General features: G+C 54.7%; 1 protein-coding gene across 2 annotated transcripts in view; it reads right to left on the bottom strand.

Moving 5' to 3' along the window:
• The window catches only part of PDGFRB (platelet derived growth factor receptor beta), a 42,514-nt gene that overhangs the window by 15,346 nt on the left and 9,665 nt on the right, over window positions 1-17,503 (bottom strand). The window contains exons 2-11 of one of the 2 annotated variants that reach the window (XM_032250238.1): window positions 14,690-14,956; window positions 8,173-8,218; window positions 6,723-7,046; window positions 5,916-6,182; window positions 5,052-5,179; window positions 4,757-4,931; window positions 4,012-4,204; window positions 3,259-3,374; window positions 1,841-1,964; window positions 1,058-1,269 (exon numbers count right to left, since the gene is read on the bottom strand). In XM_032250238.1, the coding sequence (XP_032106129.1) occupies window positions 1,058-1,269; window positions 1,841-1,964; window positions 3,259-3,374; window positions 4,012-4,204; window positions 4,757-4,931; window positions 5,052-5,179; window positions 5,916-6,182; window positions 6,723-7,046; window positions 8,173-8,212 (1,579 nt within the window). In that variant the 5' untranslated portion in view covers window positions 8,213-8,218; window positions 14,690-14,956. The remainder of the gene's footprint in view (window positions 1-1,057; window positions 1,270-1,840; window positions 1,965-3,258; window positions 3,375-4,011; window positions 4,205-4,756; window positions 4,932-5,051; window positions 5,180-5,915; window positions 6,183-6,722; window positions 7,047-8,172; window positions 8,219-14,689; window positions 14,957-17,503) is intronic. The other variant, XM_032250237.1, reaches the window with a different exon arrangement.

The raw sequence follows: 17,503 nt of genomic DNA, 5'->3' as shown, positions 1-17,503 counted from the left end.
TCGTCATTTTTTAGGTTTTGACCTAAAGGTCCCTTTTCTAGAATACTTTCCTGAATCCCATAGCTGGGCATGGGACCCCTTCTCCCTCCAGGCTTTGCCCTTAATGTGGTGATCCCGGGGGCGGAGGGGGGGATTGCCAAGTTCCTTGTCTACCTTCTCTCTCTGGACTGTGGGCACTAGGAGGGCCAGGCAGGGCTGTGCCCTTTGACCTTTGTCCTTCAATGAAAAATTGGGTCCTCGTATTTACTGAATGAAGAAGAAAAGTGAATAAATGAAGCACATGTATACAGGTGCATGTATGCATAAGGACAAGCAGGTAGACACACAAAAGCATCAAGACACTGGTAGGCATTGTTTATATGCACAAAAGTTACAGCAGGCATATGTAGATAGGAATTATGCTCGCGCACTTTTCTAGAAAGGGGTGCTCCAATTATACGCTTACAGACATGCACTACGCCAGTTTGCATGCATGCAAAGGAACTGTACATACATTGCTTGTATACATGTATAGGAATCGTGTACCCACAGGTACCTGTATACAGACATACACTGTAGGTTTAAACACATGTCTGGGGATTAGGCATGCTCATGTACATGGCTTACAAATAAACACTTGGTGGGTTTACACACATGGACGGGCAGGGTGCACATGCATGCTTGTACACATACACTCTAGCTGGGGATTGAGCATTCTTCAGTACACGACTTAGAAATCTACACACAGAGGGTTTGCACCTGTGTTCAAGGAAGAGGAATGCTCATGTACATGGCTCACGACATACATATAGTATATGTACTCTTCATTTAAGGAGACAGTGCTATTCATATCCACGGTCTATAGGCTTGTGTTTGTACACATGTGTACCCATAATGTGTACGCTGGAATGTATGTGTTCCTATGCATGTACACAACAGCGTTTCACAATGCTCCTGTTTGCCCCGGGCATGCTACCATGCTCCTTTGGCCTGCTGTGGGTACATGGACACAATACCAATTAGGCAGAGTTAAGGTGGGGGTTGGGATCATCAGGGGCCACCGAGGCTGGGGACTCACAGTGTGGCACCACGATGACCTCCTGTGTGTCCTGGCCCACAGCATTGCGCAGCGTGCAGCGCACCGACATTGGCCGATCCACGTGCTGCAGACGCAGAGTGCTCACCACCTCAAACTCCTGCTCCTCCTCCCAGTATGTCATGTTCGTCTCCAGCTGGCTCTCCTCTTCGGAACTGTTCCCCAGCAGCGTGGGCGGCAGCTCCCGTGGACACCTGCCAGGAGAACCAGTAGGGTTGGTTGCCAGCCCCTTCCCCGTGCAGGCAGGGAAACTGAGGAGAAGCTGGCGGAAGGAACCAGGATGTGTCCAGTTCCTGCTATGTGCCACAGCCTGGTTCCAGGTGGGCTCCTCCTGTGGTCCCTCTACTGGTCAGCAGGGGGTGCTCCTACCCCAGAACTGACAATGCTGATTGCAAAATCCATTCTTCTTTGACCCTCAGGGTCACACAGTGTATGGGGTAGCGGCAGAACCTGCTCAATCCTGCCTCTGTCCACTACTTTAGAATCAGCCTGGCCAAAAGTGCAGAACTGAGCTACAGGACGGATGAGGTCTCTGGGGCACAGCCCCTGCACTGTGCTAGGCCAAACTGCCCAGAGGTAAAAGTAAGGACAAGGAGCCATTTAGGTCATGCAGAGTAGGACCAAGGAGGTGGCGACCTGGCCTCCTAGGATGCAACTCTATGCCTGGAACAATATGCCAAGAAGAACAGGTGGGACTAGATAAACTTCACGAGGTTTTCCAGCCAGCTGGGGGACCCTGGAAGACTGAGGCCCAGGTCTGCTCACCTTTTGAGGTCTCTGCAGGCAGACCAGATGATGTCCGGCTGGGGCATGCCCCGGCCACGACAGCGGACAGTCTGTTCCCCACTGTCAGGGTGGCTCTCGCTTAGCTCCAGCACGCGGACAGGAACTGCATGGAGAGGGCACTGGGTCAGGAGGCGGGAAGGTCAGGACAGTCAACAGGACAGGTCCTCAGGGAGGACATGGCCCAGAGTTTCTCCTGGGGGAGGACTGCAGGTGAACATTAAATACCAGGAATCAGTGGGAAGCCGATGGGTTCCTTCTGGGTACTTCAAAGGGAGCGCCTCAGCAGGGTGCTAGTCTGTCTTTAACACCTCTCTGAGACTTGCTAATCTTCCCTTTTAACAAAGAGAGACTAGGCCTCCATCTCAGAGTCCCTGGCGGACAAGCCCATGAAGCCAGTATTTAATAGCAGTGTTTAGTCTTCTCTGGGTTTATTTTGGTGGTAGCTTTATATTTATGACATGTGATGCTGATTTTCCATCTACAATAGAGAGGTTACATTTTGTCTTTCAAAATAAATTTATTTTTAGAAAGTCAACTGGCAAAACACTAAGTCATTATCATGTCATTCCTCTGCTCAAAACTCTGCCATGGCTCTTCATTTCGGACATAGTAAAAGCCAAAATCTGTACCACGCCCACAAAGACCTCTGGGATCTGCCCTTCTCCCAGGCCCCACTCCGTTCTGACTTCATCTCCCGACACTCTCCCCACCAGCCCCGCTCCGACCACACAGGCCTTTCAGCCATTGCTCTGGCTTTCGCACTGCCCGAGGTACCCTTTCCCCAAATACCCACTGAGCTAATGTCTTCACCTTCTTCAAGTCTTCATGCAAATGTCGCTTCCTGAGCCCTGATCATTGTATCAAAAGTGCAACTCTCACCATCACCCTACGCCCAGCACTCTCAACCTTCCCTACCCGGCCCCTGTTTTTCCTCTCCCACAGTGTTAGTTACCTTCTAACCTATGTAATTTGCTGGGGTTTTCTTCCCTACTGTTTAGCGCTTGTCTTTCCCTACTTGGATGCAAGCTGCACAACGGCAGGGTGGGAAGTTCAAGAACCATGAACAGACAGGCATATGGTAGTTGCTCAGTAAATACCCATGAAGTTAATAGTACAGTATAAGTGGGCTCTGAGAAGGAAAAATCATGGCCTTGGTACATAAGTGCCTGAAGTTTCGGAAATACCAATCTAGCCTGATGGTCTCCTTATACAGCTGGGGAAACTGAGGCCCAGAGGCCAGGTTCACAAGGCAGTGGGTCAGTGACCTAGAATCTATCTCCTGAGTTCCAGGTTCCCTCTCCCACGCCTCCTATGGGTGGGTGGACAGTGCAGAAAGGGAGAGGGAATGGAGGCAGGGAGGGGAAGGAGGGGGGACATGGGAGGGACGTGCTCATCACCATTGATCTGCAGCTGGAAGGAGAGCTGGACCTCAGCATCCTCATGGAAGGCCCGCATGGTGTAGTGGCCAGCCTCTGCCACCTTCACGCGAACCAAGGTCAGCTCTGACACGTACCTGGGGAGCAGGACAGGCAACTGTGAGCTGGAAGAACTCTACGGTTCTCCTCACTCTCCTGGCATAAACAGGAACAAGGCCCAGGGAGGGGAAGGGCTTGCCAAGATCACCTAGGTGTTGGTAGCAGAGCCAGGACTCAAACCCAGTCCCCTAAATCCTTGCCCATAGGCAGTTCCCCTAGCCACGAGGGAGGGTTGAGATGGACTGCGGGTGTGGGTGGGCGGCGTTGAGGGGAAAGTCTCGTTTCTCTCCCCTTCAGAAAGGCAAGACACTGCCCCATCCTAATCTGTCTCAGTCTCTGTCAGCCAGCAAATCTTTATACCACAGGCCATGAGTGGCCTGCCTGGCACCCTCTTCCCCAGTCATCTGGCCCTTTACTTCTTGGCTACTACTGCTCGCCCCACCCATCACAAGGACAACTAAACATCTGGGCAATCATCTGACTGGCGTCTGTTTCCTCCACTAGACCAGAAACTCTAGGAGGGAGTCAGCTCCGGTCGCGGCAGCATCCCCAGTGCCTGGCACCTAATATACTCTCGGAAAGCTGGGCCTAGGTTTGTGGCCGAATGCCGAGAGCTGCCTAGCGGCTGCAAAAAAACATAACTTCAAGAATGGGGTGGGAGAGCAGGCTACTCACCGGGTCTCCGACACGTTGCGGGTGGACAGGGCGATCTCGCCAGCGCTGGAGTCACCCAGGGTGCGGTTGTCTTTGAACCACAGGACGGTGGGCGGCGGGTAGGCCTCGAACACTACCTGCAGCGTCCGGCTTCGGTGCAGCTCGGCAAACTGTAGAGCGCCCAGCTCTCCCAGGAGCCGCACATAGCCACTCTCTGCAAGGAGCGACTGTCAGGGGCAGGGCACCAACTGAATCCCAAAGGAGGCCACCTGGGGGACAGGGCTTCAGGCCTAGGGACCTTGCTGGCCGGCCAGTCATGGAGTTTCTGGAGCTGAGGTTGAAATCGGGATGGGGACAGGGCCTGGAGAAGGGGCCGAATTTGGGGCTGATGTTGATGTTGGGGCCAGCTCCTGAGTTGTGACCAGAGTTGTACCAATAGTTCTCTGTTCTGGGTCAGTAATGGCTGAAGCTGGGGCTAGTGATGAGGTTGAATTTGGGGATGGGGATTCCTGGACCTGGGATGGCAGCTGGGCTTGGAAATCACGTTGGGGCTGGGGGTCTGGCTAGTCAGAAAGTCTAGGTTAAGATAGGGTTGGATTTGGGGCTGACACTGCATTTTGGTTTGGGTTTATCCTGGAATTGGGGTTTTGGTTGACACAGAGGCTAGCTAGGGCCACACTGGAGTGTGGCTGACTATACCCCCAGGGCTGTGACAGGCTCTGGGTCCAACTCAGACTGGGGGTTGGGCTGATCCCAAGGCACGCACCAACCACAGTGATGTTGATGGCCTTTTCATCCTGATGGTCATTCACACTCTCTGTCACATTGCAGATGTAGGTCCCCGAGTCGTCCAACTCGGCACTGGGGATGTGCAGGATGGAGCGGATATGGTAAGGCATATCCAAGAGGAAGTCGGTCACCGGCTCCACCAGCCGCCCGCTCTGCAGGGACAGGTTGGGCAGGCCCCCCAAATCAGGAGGGGCCAGTGAGGAATCAGTCTGCAAGCCAGACATCCACCCCTGCCTGGCCCCTCCTCTGACCCCTGCCTGGCCCCACATTACCTCTTGGCGGGGGTACGTCCACTCAAAGTTGACCACCTCATTCCCGATCACGATGCACATGAGGGTGATGTTCTCGCCCTGGCGGACCACTGTCTGCACAGCGTTCACGGAGACGTTGATAGATGACACTGGTGGAGGGAGATTGGCTTAGGGCTGGGGAAGTCACCACCAGCCACTAGCACTTCAGCTTGGGGATAGGGTGGGGGGCTAGAGAGGGAATGACTGATGTAGAAGATTCATTCATTCAACAAGTATTTACCGAATACCTACTACATGTCAAGTACTATTCTAGATACTAGGGCTACAGTAGTGAACGAAATGGACAGAATCTCTGTTCTCATGAAGCTGATATTCTAGAAGGGGTAATAGTCTAGAAATCAAAGTACCCTCTGGAGATGTACATACAGGAGACATGTATTGAGCACACACCCTGTGCCAGGTGCTCTCCGGCTTTTATTTTATTTAATCTTCACAATGATCCTATGAGGTAGACAGTCACTGTTATCCTCACATTACAAGAGCGGAAGCAGGCTCAGAGAGATTACGTGGTTTGTGTAGTCACTGGGATGGAAAATGGCAAAGCTGGGATTTCCACCCAGCCGGCTCTGAAGCCTGTGCCCTCACCGAACATTTTATACAGGCCAGCTCTGCCACTATCGTGTTCTGCAACAGGGGGCAAACTCCACCCTCTCTGCGCCTGAGTCTCCTCACCTGTAACGTGGGGAAAACACTATCTCCCTTCCAAGGCTGTGGTGAGAATCCTATGAGAAACAGAGCCACACGCTTTGCAAACTGTAAAGAGCTATTCCTCTGTGGAGGGTTATACTTGCCTCTGCTGAGCATTGGGCCAGAAAGGGAGCTCACCCTGGAGTCTGTAGACATAGTAGGCATCGGAATCCACCTCCCTGTCCCCAATGGTGGTTTTGCAGATGTAGCTTCTGTCCTCGAAGATACCAGAAAAGCCACGTTGGTGATCGTAGAGGACAGGCAGTGCAATGTCCCCTTTCTTCTCATGCAGTGTCACCACCAGCTGCGGGTCTGTCACTCGGCATGGAATTGTGGTCTCAGTGATTTCCGTGAGAAAGATGAATAGTTCCTCGGCGTCATTAGGGAGGAAGGCCACGGTGGGATCTGCCGGGAGTAGAGCCATGAATGAGTCAGGGGAACTCAGTTTCTGGCCATCCCCTGAATTGCTGTGTGGCAAATCATTTGCCCTCTCTGGCCCTCTGTCTCCCCATGACAGAATGGGGATGCTTCCAGAGGAGCATAAACCAAATGTCAGAGCTGGTCCCTTCCAGCTCTGATGTTGGATATGGACAGTGCCAGGGTAAGAAAGGAGAGAAGTCACCAGTTGAAGTGCAGCTGATATCTAGAGCTTGGAGAATGGAGAAGATGGGATGTTGGGGGCCAAGAGGGAGCAGATTGGAAGCAGCTGAGAATATAGAGTTCTTGGGAGGCAGGAATGGGGTGACTGGCAAGGGGCAGGCAGATCATCCAGACCAAGGAGTGGGGATGAACACACTCCTAGACTGAGCCAGGCTGGTTCCATGATTGCCTGCTTTTCTAGGAGGGCTGCATTTCACAACAAACTAAAGCACTCTCTGGACTTCCCCTGAGGTCTTCAGTTGACAAGAGGGGTAAGGAGTGGGCACACAGGCGGGGGACGCTTACCGGGCACAAAGATGTAGAGCCGTTTCCGCTCATCGAGCTCCAGGCCACGGGAGTCATTGTAGGTGCAGAAGTATTCTCCCGTGTCTAGCCCAGTGAGGTTGCTCAGTGTCAGCACACTGAGGAAGCTGCCGTCCTGGGCCCTGGCCATTTCCTGCGGGGGCTCCTGGGACATCCGTTCCCATACCACCGGAGCTGAACCCGAGCAGGTCAGAACGAAGGTGCTAGAGACATTGAGGATAAGCTCTGGCCCGGGGGGTGTGATGACCAGGCCCTGAGAGACCTGCGGTTCCAGCAGTAACAGCAGGGACAGCAACAGCAGCTGGCCTTTGAGAGAGGACGTATCAGACATCAGGGCACAGGGACCACAGCACCTCTCCCAGGGCTGAGCCTGAGCGGGGGCCACATATACACAGCCCTCAAGTCCTTAAAGAGCACAGCTCCTTTATCTGATGTAGACGGGGGGCTCTCCAGCCTTGGCTCTGAGGACCGCTCCCCCAGCTCCAGGGTGCCAGGGACTCCTCCAGACTGCCTATGTGAGTCCTTTAGACCCCAGCCTCTGAGTCCTTCAGCAGTGCTGTGTGCAGGCAGTAGGCACCAGAAGGAGCCAGGAAATCCTCGGGAAGTAATTCCCTGGCCTCCAGTTCCTGCATTGCTTCCCAGGTCACTTTCTGAGCCTCTTCCCTATAGCTGCACCCCCCTCCCTGCTGCCCAGGTTCTGCCCAAGGCCCAGAGGTGGCTCTGGGTGGGAGAAGGATGGGAGGGAGGGGCTCAGGTAACTCAGAGTGGGGGTAGAAAAGCTGCTGAGGCCTTTGTGGGCTGGAGGGGGACTGGGATTGGAGGTGCATGTGTCAAGTGATTGGTTCCCCTCCATGACATCCCCTGGAGAAGGATTTTGTAGGCCACGCCCTCCATGCCCCCTGGTGATAAAGATCAGGAGGGGAGGTGGGCGGTCATGCAGCTAGTCCAGCTCACGGTCGTCTGCCAGCAGGCTGCTGGCTGGTCATTAGTTGCTGGGTCAGCCGCTCGGCCCCTGCAGAGCTGAGAACATGTTCACGGGCAGGAGTGAGCAGTGGGGCGTGCTGAGAAGCCCAGCAGGGCCTTGGAAGCTCCCGGCCAATGAGGGGTCCAAGCGGGGTGCCACAGACCCACCAGACGGAGGATCGGAGGCCAGGGGTGTGTGCCAGAAGGTGGGGTGGGGTCTGGAGCGCCAATCAAAGGATTTGAGCTGATGGTTCTGGACAAGCAGGGGCCCACTGACGCTTTCTGAGCTGAAGGACTGGCAGCTGGAGGCCTCCACAGAGCCCCCTGGAAATCTGGGAAACTGAAGCCGGAGAGCAGAGCAGTGCACCTGGCGCTTCATGCCCTGCCGCCAGCACACATCACCCCTGCCAGCTCCGGGGTCCCACTCCACAGCCCCCCGGGTCCCCTACCTTATCTCCCATCTACCTACCTTTGAGGGCCAGAGCTGGCATCGCACCCGTAAGCTGCATGGTGTCCTGCAGAATTAAACAGGAGTCAGGGCCCAGGGCGGGCAGAGGCCGTGCCAGGGCCTATCTCACCACCTGCTCCTGCAGAATGAGCCCCAGCTGGGGCCACCCAGCCTTCATGTCCAAAGGGCTGAAGTCAAAAGCAAGGACAAAGCCTGAAAGGGCACTCATGCCCACAGGCCCTCTCCTCTCCATCCCGGACTCAGCCTTGTGGGGGGTCTGGCCCCTGCTCTGGCTCTGCCTATGACTCTCATGTGGCCTTGGCTGCGTCCCCAGCCTCTCTCCAGGCCTTAATTTCCCCATCTGTACAGTGAGGGAGGGGAAGTTGGGCTGGATGGTGTCCAGTGGCCTGCCAGGTCTGACAGCCTGTCCTCCGGGTGACAGTTCCAATACCAGGCCCTTATCTGCCAGGACAAATATTTGGGAAAGTGTGATGAAAGGCCTGGGGGGAGGAGTGGGGAGGCCAGAACCCAGAGAACTCCTGCAGCCCCGCAAGCACAACAGGAAATGGAGGCGGCTGTGAGCTGTGGGAAGGGAAACTGGGGAGCCAGGGCTGTGGAATGTGGGGGGTGGGCCTGGACCCCTTTGCTCAGCCCGGAGCATACAGGGAAGCCCAGGGCAGAGTGGCTGGGCCCAGGAGAGGCCCCATCGAGCAGCCAGGACTCACAGGTCCTTGGAGGCCAGTGAAGCCAGACTCCCCACCCCCACCCCCACCCCCAGGGTCCAGATGGGGAAACTGAGGCTCTGAGAAGGTGAGAAGTTTGCCCAAGATTCCACAACAAAGCCTGTCAGAGAGCGAGACACACAGAGTGAGACCTGGAATGGCAAAAGCAGAAAGAGACAAAGACACAGAGACAGAGGGGGTGTGCAGAGAGACAGGACAGGAGGCACTGAGAGCCAGAGGCAAGGACAGAGACAGAGACAGGCTGCATGGGGGCGGCCCTTGCTTTCCCCTAACTTGGAAGACACGCCTTGGGTCCCAAGAGACCACCATGAGCTAGGTTTGCCAAAAGTCCACCTGCAGCACTGGCAGGAAGGAGGCCAGAGAATGGGGGTCACAGAGCTTGAGTTTGGGAGGTGGTGATGTGACAAGACAGCCAGGAGGCTCCTCTGGCCGTGGGGCTGCCCAGCCTGGCCTACCTCTAAAGGCCATGCCAGCTTGCCCCCGCCTCCCCATCTCACCCCTTTTGGTTTTCAATTGAGGGCTGCAGACCCGGTTTGGGCCCCAGCATGCCACATCTCGAGCCACTGCTTTTCTGTGGCCTAAGTCCCCAGCTCTGGAAGTGGATGATGGTGAACGGCACACCTACCAGGGCTGCATTCACATGTCAGGGGTGGGACAGAGGCGAGGCTCTCCCTCCCGTGGACCCCCAGTCCTAGCTCAGCCCAGTACCCCAAGAAGCAGTCTGAGCAAATCAGCTCTTCTTCTCCCCGTCCCTTTCAACCGCCTGCCGGAAGGTCTCCTCGTTTCTTCCTCTCCCCTCTCTGAATTGCTCCCGACTCAAAGCCCAGCCCTCTGACACCCCCTCCACAGCCACAGCTCCCCACCATCCCTCTGTCCCAGCCCCTCCAGCTGGACGCCAGGCCTCCTTGGTCAGGAGGGAGCAGAGCCAAGGTGGAGGGAGCAGCCCCCACAGAGGCCCATCTGCCCCTCCGTGGGTGCCCCTTTGGCTGCCCCCTTCCTGCTAGAGATCTCAGCCAAAGAAAATCATTAGCAGCCGAGGCTGGGGGAGGGGGTCACTTCAGCCTCCCTGCCCCTCCCCTCCCAGTCTCCCTGGCTGGCCACACTGTTTATTATTCTAAAGCAGGAATTTGGCCGCCTGGCCAGGAGATGGGAGATCACTGCAGCGGGGCTTGCCTGGCTCTGGAAGGCTGGGCTGGCGGTGTGGGCTGAGCCCTCATGGCATGCAGCCCCCAACCCTGCTCCCATGTGGCACTCCATCCTCTTCCCTTCAGGCCCTCTCCTGCTGGGCCTGGGGCTGGGGGTGGCTTAGAGACTCTGAGCTAGGGGGAATGCTTTTCGAATGGGCAGCAGAGGCCCAGAGAAGGACAAAAGCATGCCCCAATCACACAGCAAAAAGGCAGATTCAAGCTGTGGGGAGAGGACAAGCAGACAGTGTGGATGTTGTAGGGAGGGTGTAGGCACCCTGGGGATCTTGGACTGGCTTTGCTATGAATAGAGCAATCAGCTCCCTTCATAAGTGCCCTGGGACCCACTGTGAGACTGAACGAGCCTCCATCCTCTCTGAACTCTGCTTCCCCATCCATACAGAGGGTTTGCAGGTGTCATCTCTAAAAGCTGCACCTATGGTGAAGCTCTGCCTTTTTTTTTTTTTTTTTTTTTGAGATGGAGACTTGCTCTGTCACCAGGCTGGAGTGCAGTGGCACTATCTCAGCCCACTGCAACCTCTGCCTCCCAGATTCAAGCAATTCTCCTGCCTCAGCCTCCTGAGTAGCTGGAACTACAGGCACCTGCCGCCATGCCCAGCTAACTTTTGTATTTTTAGTAGAGATGGGGTTTCACCATGTTGGCCAGGATGATCTCGATCTCTTGGCCTTGTGATCTGCCTGCCTCGGCCTCCCAAAGTGCTGGGATTACATGCGTGAGCCACCGCGCCCGGCCAGCTCTGCCTTTTTGACTGGCCAAAGAGAAGGTTCTAGTCACCATGAATCTTACTGGGGTGTTTTGAGGAGGTGGGGACTAGTAAGCAGGAGGGAGCTACATTCCTGAGGCTAGAGTCCCATGAGAATCCACTACCCATCTCGCTCTGCAGATGGAATTTCCATGACTATTCAGCCATAGACTTGCTGTGCTGGCTTTGACAAGTTGTTTCCCTCTCTGGGCCTCAGTTTCCCCATCTCTACAATTAAGAGTTAGACAACAGTGTTTCAGGGGACTTCTGCTGGTGATGTGGAACCCCAGGAGGTGGCAGGGGAAGAGTGGTAGGGACAGGCTGGAGGCTCAGGGAGGGCAGAGTAGGGCTTAGGGCACTCAAACATGACCTCCCAGGCCATCGCGGATGACTCCCTGACACCCCTTCATTGTCCACCCAATTAGGGGCCTCTTTGTGCTTCCCAGAGGCTGCTCTGTTTCCAGCCTATTCCAGGGAGGCCCAGGCAGCTGACTTGATGGTGGTGGGCTTGCCTGTGACAACTTCCCATCTTTAGGAGGACAGTACTCCAGGGAAGGGTCACCTAGGACAACCTGGATGTCACAGTCAGAGAGCAGGCACTCCCCCACCTGCTGTCCCTCCTGCCCAGGAGGCCTCTAGAGTAGAGAGAGGGAGGGAACCCCTAGGTGTCCCCCTTTTGCCCGTGAAGAGAGTGTTGTATGCCAGGAACCCCTCAGGATTCCTTCTATTCTGGCCAGGTTGGAGGCTCAGAGGCCCAAGGTGGAGATCAGGCCTAGCTCCTCATGTGACTCAGAGGGACGGACCCCTTAGGGGAGCAGAGTGAGGACCCTAAGCCCATGGGAGCAGAGTGAGGATCCCAAGTCCAGGGGCACAGAGTGGAATGCCAAGTCCAGGGGAGAGGAGTGGGAACCCGAGTCCAGGGGAGAGAATTGGGGGGTCCCAAGTCCAGGGGAGAGGAGTGGGGGACCCCAAGTCCAGGGGAGAAGAGTGGGAACCCCAAGTCCAGGGAGAGGAGTGGGGGGCCCCAAGTCCAGGGTAGAGGAGTGGGGGGCCCCAAGTCCAGGGGTGAGGAGTGGGGGGCAGAGTAAGGACCCCCAAGTCCAAGGGAGTAGAGTGGGGGCCCCAGTCCAAAGGAGTAGAGTAAGGTTCCAAAGTCCAGGGGAGAGGAGGGGGGCCCCAAGTCCAGGAGAGCAAGCATGATTGGGGAGTCACTCTCAGAGCCCAGACTTCCCTCCTCCCAGCAAGCACGCTTCTCCACTCCTTTCCCACCGCCTTAATCTAAATAAATCCAGCCCATCTTGGCCACATCCGCCAGCAACAGCTTCCCTCCCTCAGGGTCCTGAGGCTCCCACGACACAGGCAGGCCACGGCGGGGGCCCTGCATTGCTGCGGGGCTGATGGAGGAAGCCTGCACACGGTGAGCACATGCACACAGCACAGATGCACAGATACCTGCCTACGCACTCCCTCACACGCTCCTCTGAAACACATACGTATGCAACAGGCCACGTGTGTGCCAAGCCCTCATGCAGGCACCAAACATGTGCATACCCACACAAAACACAGGCACACAGCTTTCACTGTGCCCAGCACATGTGGAGATGCACCCATGTGCAACAGTTCACATGCATATGCAGCACATACAACATGCACAGAACTGTGCACACAGAACCCCAGATTCACCGGAACACACAGCCATATGCATGGACAAACCAGAAAGCCCGTGTTACTGTGTCAGGAACCATTCTGAGCATTTGGCATGTATTGGCTCACTTGATCCTCAGTCAACACTATGAGGTAGATACATTTCCATGTTACAGGTGGGGAAACCAAGGCAGAGAGCACTTAATAACTGGGCTAGGAGCGCAGGGCCAGAAGGGGTAGAGCAGACATTAAAGTGAAGTGGTGTGACTCTGTGCTGTATGCCACCAGCCCCACAGCTTCTCTGACCAACATGCAGGTTTGGTTGGGTCTAGGGAGAAGGCAGTGGGGACTCAGAAACAGATGGATTTGAGAGTTGCTTAGCTGAGAATCTACAGGACTGGGTGACTTAATATTGAGGGGCTGGGGGCAGGCGCGGTGGCTCATGCCTATAACCCCAGCACTTTAGGAGGCCAAGGCAGGTGGATCATGAGGTCAAGAGATTGAGACTCTCCTGGTCAACATGATGAAACCCCGTCTCTACTAAAACTACAAAAAATTAGCTGGGCATGGTGGTGCGCACCTGTAGTCCCAGCTACTCAGGAGGCTGAGGCAGGAGAATTGCTTGAACCCAGGAGGCGGAGGTTGCGGTGAGCCGAGATCGTGCCATTGCGCTCCAGCCTGGGTAACAAGAGCGAAACTCTGTCTCAAAAAAAAAATTAAGGTGCTGGAGAGGGAGGTATGCACCCCTGTATCTGGCTTGAAATACTAGGAGGCAGGAGTGTGTGTGTGTGTGTGTGTGTGTGTGTGTGTGTGTGCATGTTGAGGGGACAATGCCATTTTCTGACATGAGAATGAGGCCAAAGAGCAGGAGTGAGAGCTGAGGCAGAGCTGGTTTAGGATGCGGAGGGTCTGTGGGCACTGAGGGGACAGAGGGATGCTCAGTCTGGAGGCCGGGAACAGGCCGTGTAGAAACAGCAGTGAGATGGGATGAGAGAGGGCCACCCTGCCGCAGGGAGAAGGGGGGTGCTGGGGGCAGGCAGTGTCAGGCCAGGGATGTTCTGAATAAACCAAATGCCTGAGGGAGGAGGAGGCCTGGCTGTAGGGTTATGGGGTCAGAGTCTTGGAATGTCAGCGCGCCAAAGCCCTCAGGGATCATCTATCCGATCCAACAGTCGTTCTATGTTCCATTGTACTGGTGGGGAAACTGAGGCTTAGAGAAGGAAAGCGAGTGTCCCACTGTTTTGGCCTAGACAAGATGGGATCGGGTGGTCAGTGGGGCTGAAGCTCACCTGCCTGCGCAGCTCCCTGCCTCCAGCCCCTGCTCAGACGTGAGACTGGTGGCTCAAGGCCCCAAGGTGCAGGCCACAGCGGCTGCCCCACCCTCTCCGCAGCACACCTGTCCTGACACACATTGATCTTTGTTTCAAAGTCACTTTCTCTGTACAGGCCCAGTCAGGCAGGGATTGGTGACTGGGACTCAGAGGAGGGAATTTGCTAAGTTGTTGACAGTAGTGAGCCACAGACCCCAGTCTCCTGACCCAGTCCAGTCCAGTCTTCGGATACTTTACAGTCCTACGACAGGCTGGCAGGGCGCTGGGGTGGGCACCTGGCACCTGGTTCTAGTCCCAGCTGTGACACCCACTTATAGAACAGTGGTCCCCTCATCTGCAGAGAATACAACCCAAGGCCCCAGTAGATGCCTGAAACTTTGGATAAAACTAAACCTTAGCTGGGCGCAGTGGCTCACGCCTATAATCTCAGCACTTTGGGAGGCTGAGGTGGGTGGATCACGAGGTCAGGAGTTCAAGACCAGCCTGATCAACATGGTGAAATCCCATCTCTACTAAAAATACAAAAATTAGCTAGGCATGGTGGCATGCCTGTAATCCCAGCTACTCAGGAGGTTGAGGCAGAATAATTTCTTGAACCCAGGAGGCGGAGGTTATAGTGAGCCGAGATCGCGCCACTGCACTCCAGCCTGGGAGACAGAGCGAGACACCGTCTCAAAAAGACAAAAAACCAAACCCTATCACCAAACCCTAGACATACTATGTTTTTCCCCCTACAAATACATACTTACTATGAAGTTTTATTTATAAATAAGGCACAGTAAGAGGTGAACAACATTAAGTAATAGAACAATGATAACAACATACTGTAATAAAAGTTATTTGACTGTGGTCGCTGCTGGAAGATATGTCACTGTACGGTATCACCCTTGTTCCTGTGAAGGCATGGGATGGCACAGTGCCTACATGATGAGACGAAGTGAGGTGACGGTGCAGGCATTGTGAAGTAGCGTTAGGCTACTACTGACCTCCAGATGTTATCAGAAGGATCATGTATGTCATCTGCTCCAGATGATCCTGGACCATCGAGCCATGATGATGTTGATGGCTGGATGTCAGGAGTGGCCTTTGTTGATGACTACCAGGAGGGTAGTGTATATGGACAAAGGGATGATTCACTCCTGGGCGGGACAGACAGGACAGTGTAAGATTTCATCACACTACTCCGAACAGCACAAAATTTAAAGCTTCTAAGTTGTTTGTTTCTGGAATTTTCCATTTAATGTTTTTGGACCACAGTGGATCTGGGGTAACTGAAACTTCAGAAGGCAAAACTGCAGATAAGGGCGACTACTGTCCAGTCCTGTCCCTTGCTGAGCCTCAGTTTCCCCATCTGTGCAAAAGAGTGGGCAAAACTGTCCTGAGAGCACTTTCAGGGCTGGCATGCTGTGGCCTCAGGACTCCATGCCGGGAAGGCAGCTGTGCCGAGTTGGAATGCTGGGCTCGGGGTGGGGGTGCTGGGGAGGGGCCCCAGCCGGGATGTCATGACTCAGCTCCGAGAAGGCTGTCAGTTCCAGGCCTGGGAGTGCGTGGGGGCAAGAGGCATCTGGAGCCAGGGATGAAGTCCTCCCGCCAGCAGCTAGCGAGTAGGAAAGGGACAGCAGCACAGCCTGGGCCTGGCTGCGAGTCTGGCCCATGTGGCTGTCCCCAAGCAGGCTGAGATGTGGGTGTGATCTGGCCACGTGGTCAGGGAGCCCCAACCTGGGAGCCAGGGAAGAAAGCAGACCGGCCTCTCCACCCAACCTTTGAGAACCTTCCGGCCCTGGCCCTGATAGCTCCCTCGCAACTGAGAGAGGAAGACGGCTGCCCCCAACTCAGCTCCCCAAGGCCCAAGCCAGGCCCTCACACTCGTCACTCACTCTGTGCTCCTCTCCCCATGAGGCCTCCCCAGGGAACACAATGGAAAGAAATGACCTATTTTCTGGAAGTCCAAAATAAGATGAAACATCTGTCTGGAACAGAGCCAGGCTGATAAAGAACGGGCTGATCTCCCCAGCCCGAGCCCCCCTCTCCTGCAGCACACACCCCCTCACCCGTCAGAGTGCATGTGCTTGGGGGTGGGGCCGGCCGGCTCCTTGGAACAGCGCGTGGGAAAGCGCTCAGTGTGTGCCTCAGGGCTGCTGGGGGCCCAAGGGAGGAGGCCTGGGTCCCCAGGAAGGCTGGGAACCAGCCAGAGAAGGAGGTCAGTGAGGGAGGGAGGCCCGCTGCACACCCCTACCCAGCGGCTGCACAGCAAGCACTTCCTGCCTCCTGTGGCGCCTTGAGGGCCACCCCCAGGGCCCTGTGGATTCCTGGTCCAGAGTCCCCCCACTCACCCCGGCCCTATCTGGGCCTCCAACAGCCTTAAAAATAACAATCATCATAATAGTTACCTCTGATTTAGTACATTTGGCCCTTGAACTACACAGGTTTGAGCTGTGCAGGTCCACTCACACGTGAACATTTTACACAGGTGAAAAATTCACATCCTTCCTATCTCGCCACCTCCTCCACCTCTGCCACCCCAAGAGCAAGGCCAACCCCTTCTCTGCCTCCTCCTTCTCAGCCTACTTAATGTGCAGATGAGGCAAAAGACTCTTAATGAATACAGAATGTATTTTCTCTTTTTTGTGATTTTCTTTTCTCTAGCTTACATTATTATAAGAACACAGTATGTAATATACATAACAGACAAAATATGTGTTCATTGACCTTACGTTATCAGTAAGGCCAACAGTACACTATTAGCAGTTAAATTTGGGGGGAGTCAAAAGCTATACCTGAATTTTCGACTTTGAGGTTGGTGGGCATCCCTAGCCCTTTCGTTGTTCAAGGGTCCACTGTACCTATTACCCACCATCTGGGCTAAGCTCCTTATGTGAATGATCTCACCGAGTCCTCAGAACAATTCCATGGCATCAGTACTGCTTCCTCATTTTACAGATGAGGAAACTGAGGCATGGAGTGGTTGCATTGTTTGCCCAAGAGCTTGCCAGTGGTGGCTCCAGTGTTTGATCCTGGGCAGACAGGCTCCAGAGCACACAGCCCAATGCCCGTGTGACAGCCCGTCTGGGGCACGAGGCAAAGATGAGGAGCCCTGCAAAAAGGATAGCCAGATAGCCTGGTACCTGGCACAGAACAAGCTTGAATAAAAAAATAAAAGCCGTCAGCCTCATTCTTTCACCTTCTTTGTCCCAGCTTCTTTCGTTCTTTGATGCTCTCTTTGGAGCTGGGTAAAGCTGAAGCTGACAGTTTGAGTGGAAAACAGTCACACTATGTTTCACAGAGCCCTACAATCTTAGTACATTTCCACTATTCACATATCCCCGACCTTCTCTGCAACTGCACGCCTTCCATGACAGGGATCTCACCACCTCACCTGTGTCCCATTTCATTCTTAGCCAGTTCAGCATCTTCAGAGGCCAGACTATTGAGAATTGTTAATTACGCTAAGTACAGTTTATCTCACTGTGTTCTCTGCTTATTGGTCCTGCTTCAATCCTCCAACCACCCTCTCCCCAAACACAGGACGTCTCCCTAGTCATTGTTCTGATCCCCTCAATCTGGAAACAAACAAAAGCCCCTACTAATTTAGAGCCAGGCACTCTGCTAAATGAGATCATCTGGAGGTTTTGTTTCCTCCACATGACTACCCTGTGAGGGGGTACACTCATTATTCCCATTTTACA

This window comes from Sapajus apella, unplaced genomic scaffold (genome assembly GCF_009761245.1).
Source record: "Sapajus apella isolate SASKATOON/1434 unplaced genomic scaffold, GSC_monkey_1.0 scaffold71, whole genome shotgun sequence".
NCBI lineage: Eukaryota > Metazoa > Chordata > Mammalia > Primates > Cebidae > Sapajus > Sapajus apella.
Note: the sequence above shows the minus strand (reverse complement) of the source record. Positions and strands in the feature narration are given on the sequence as shown.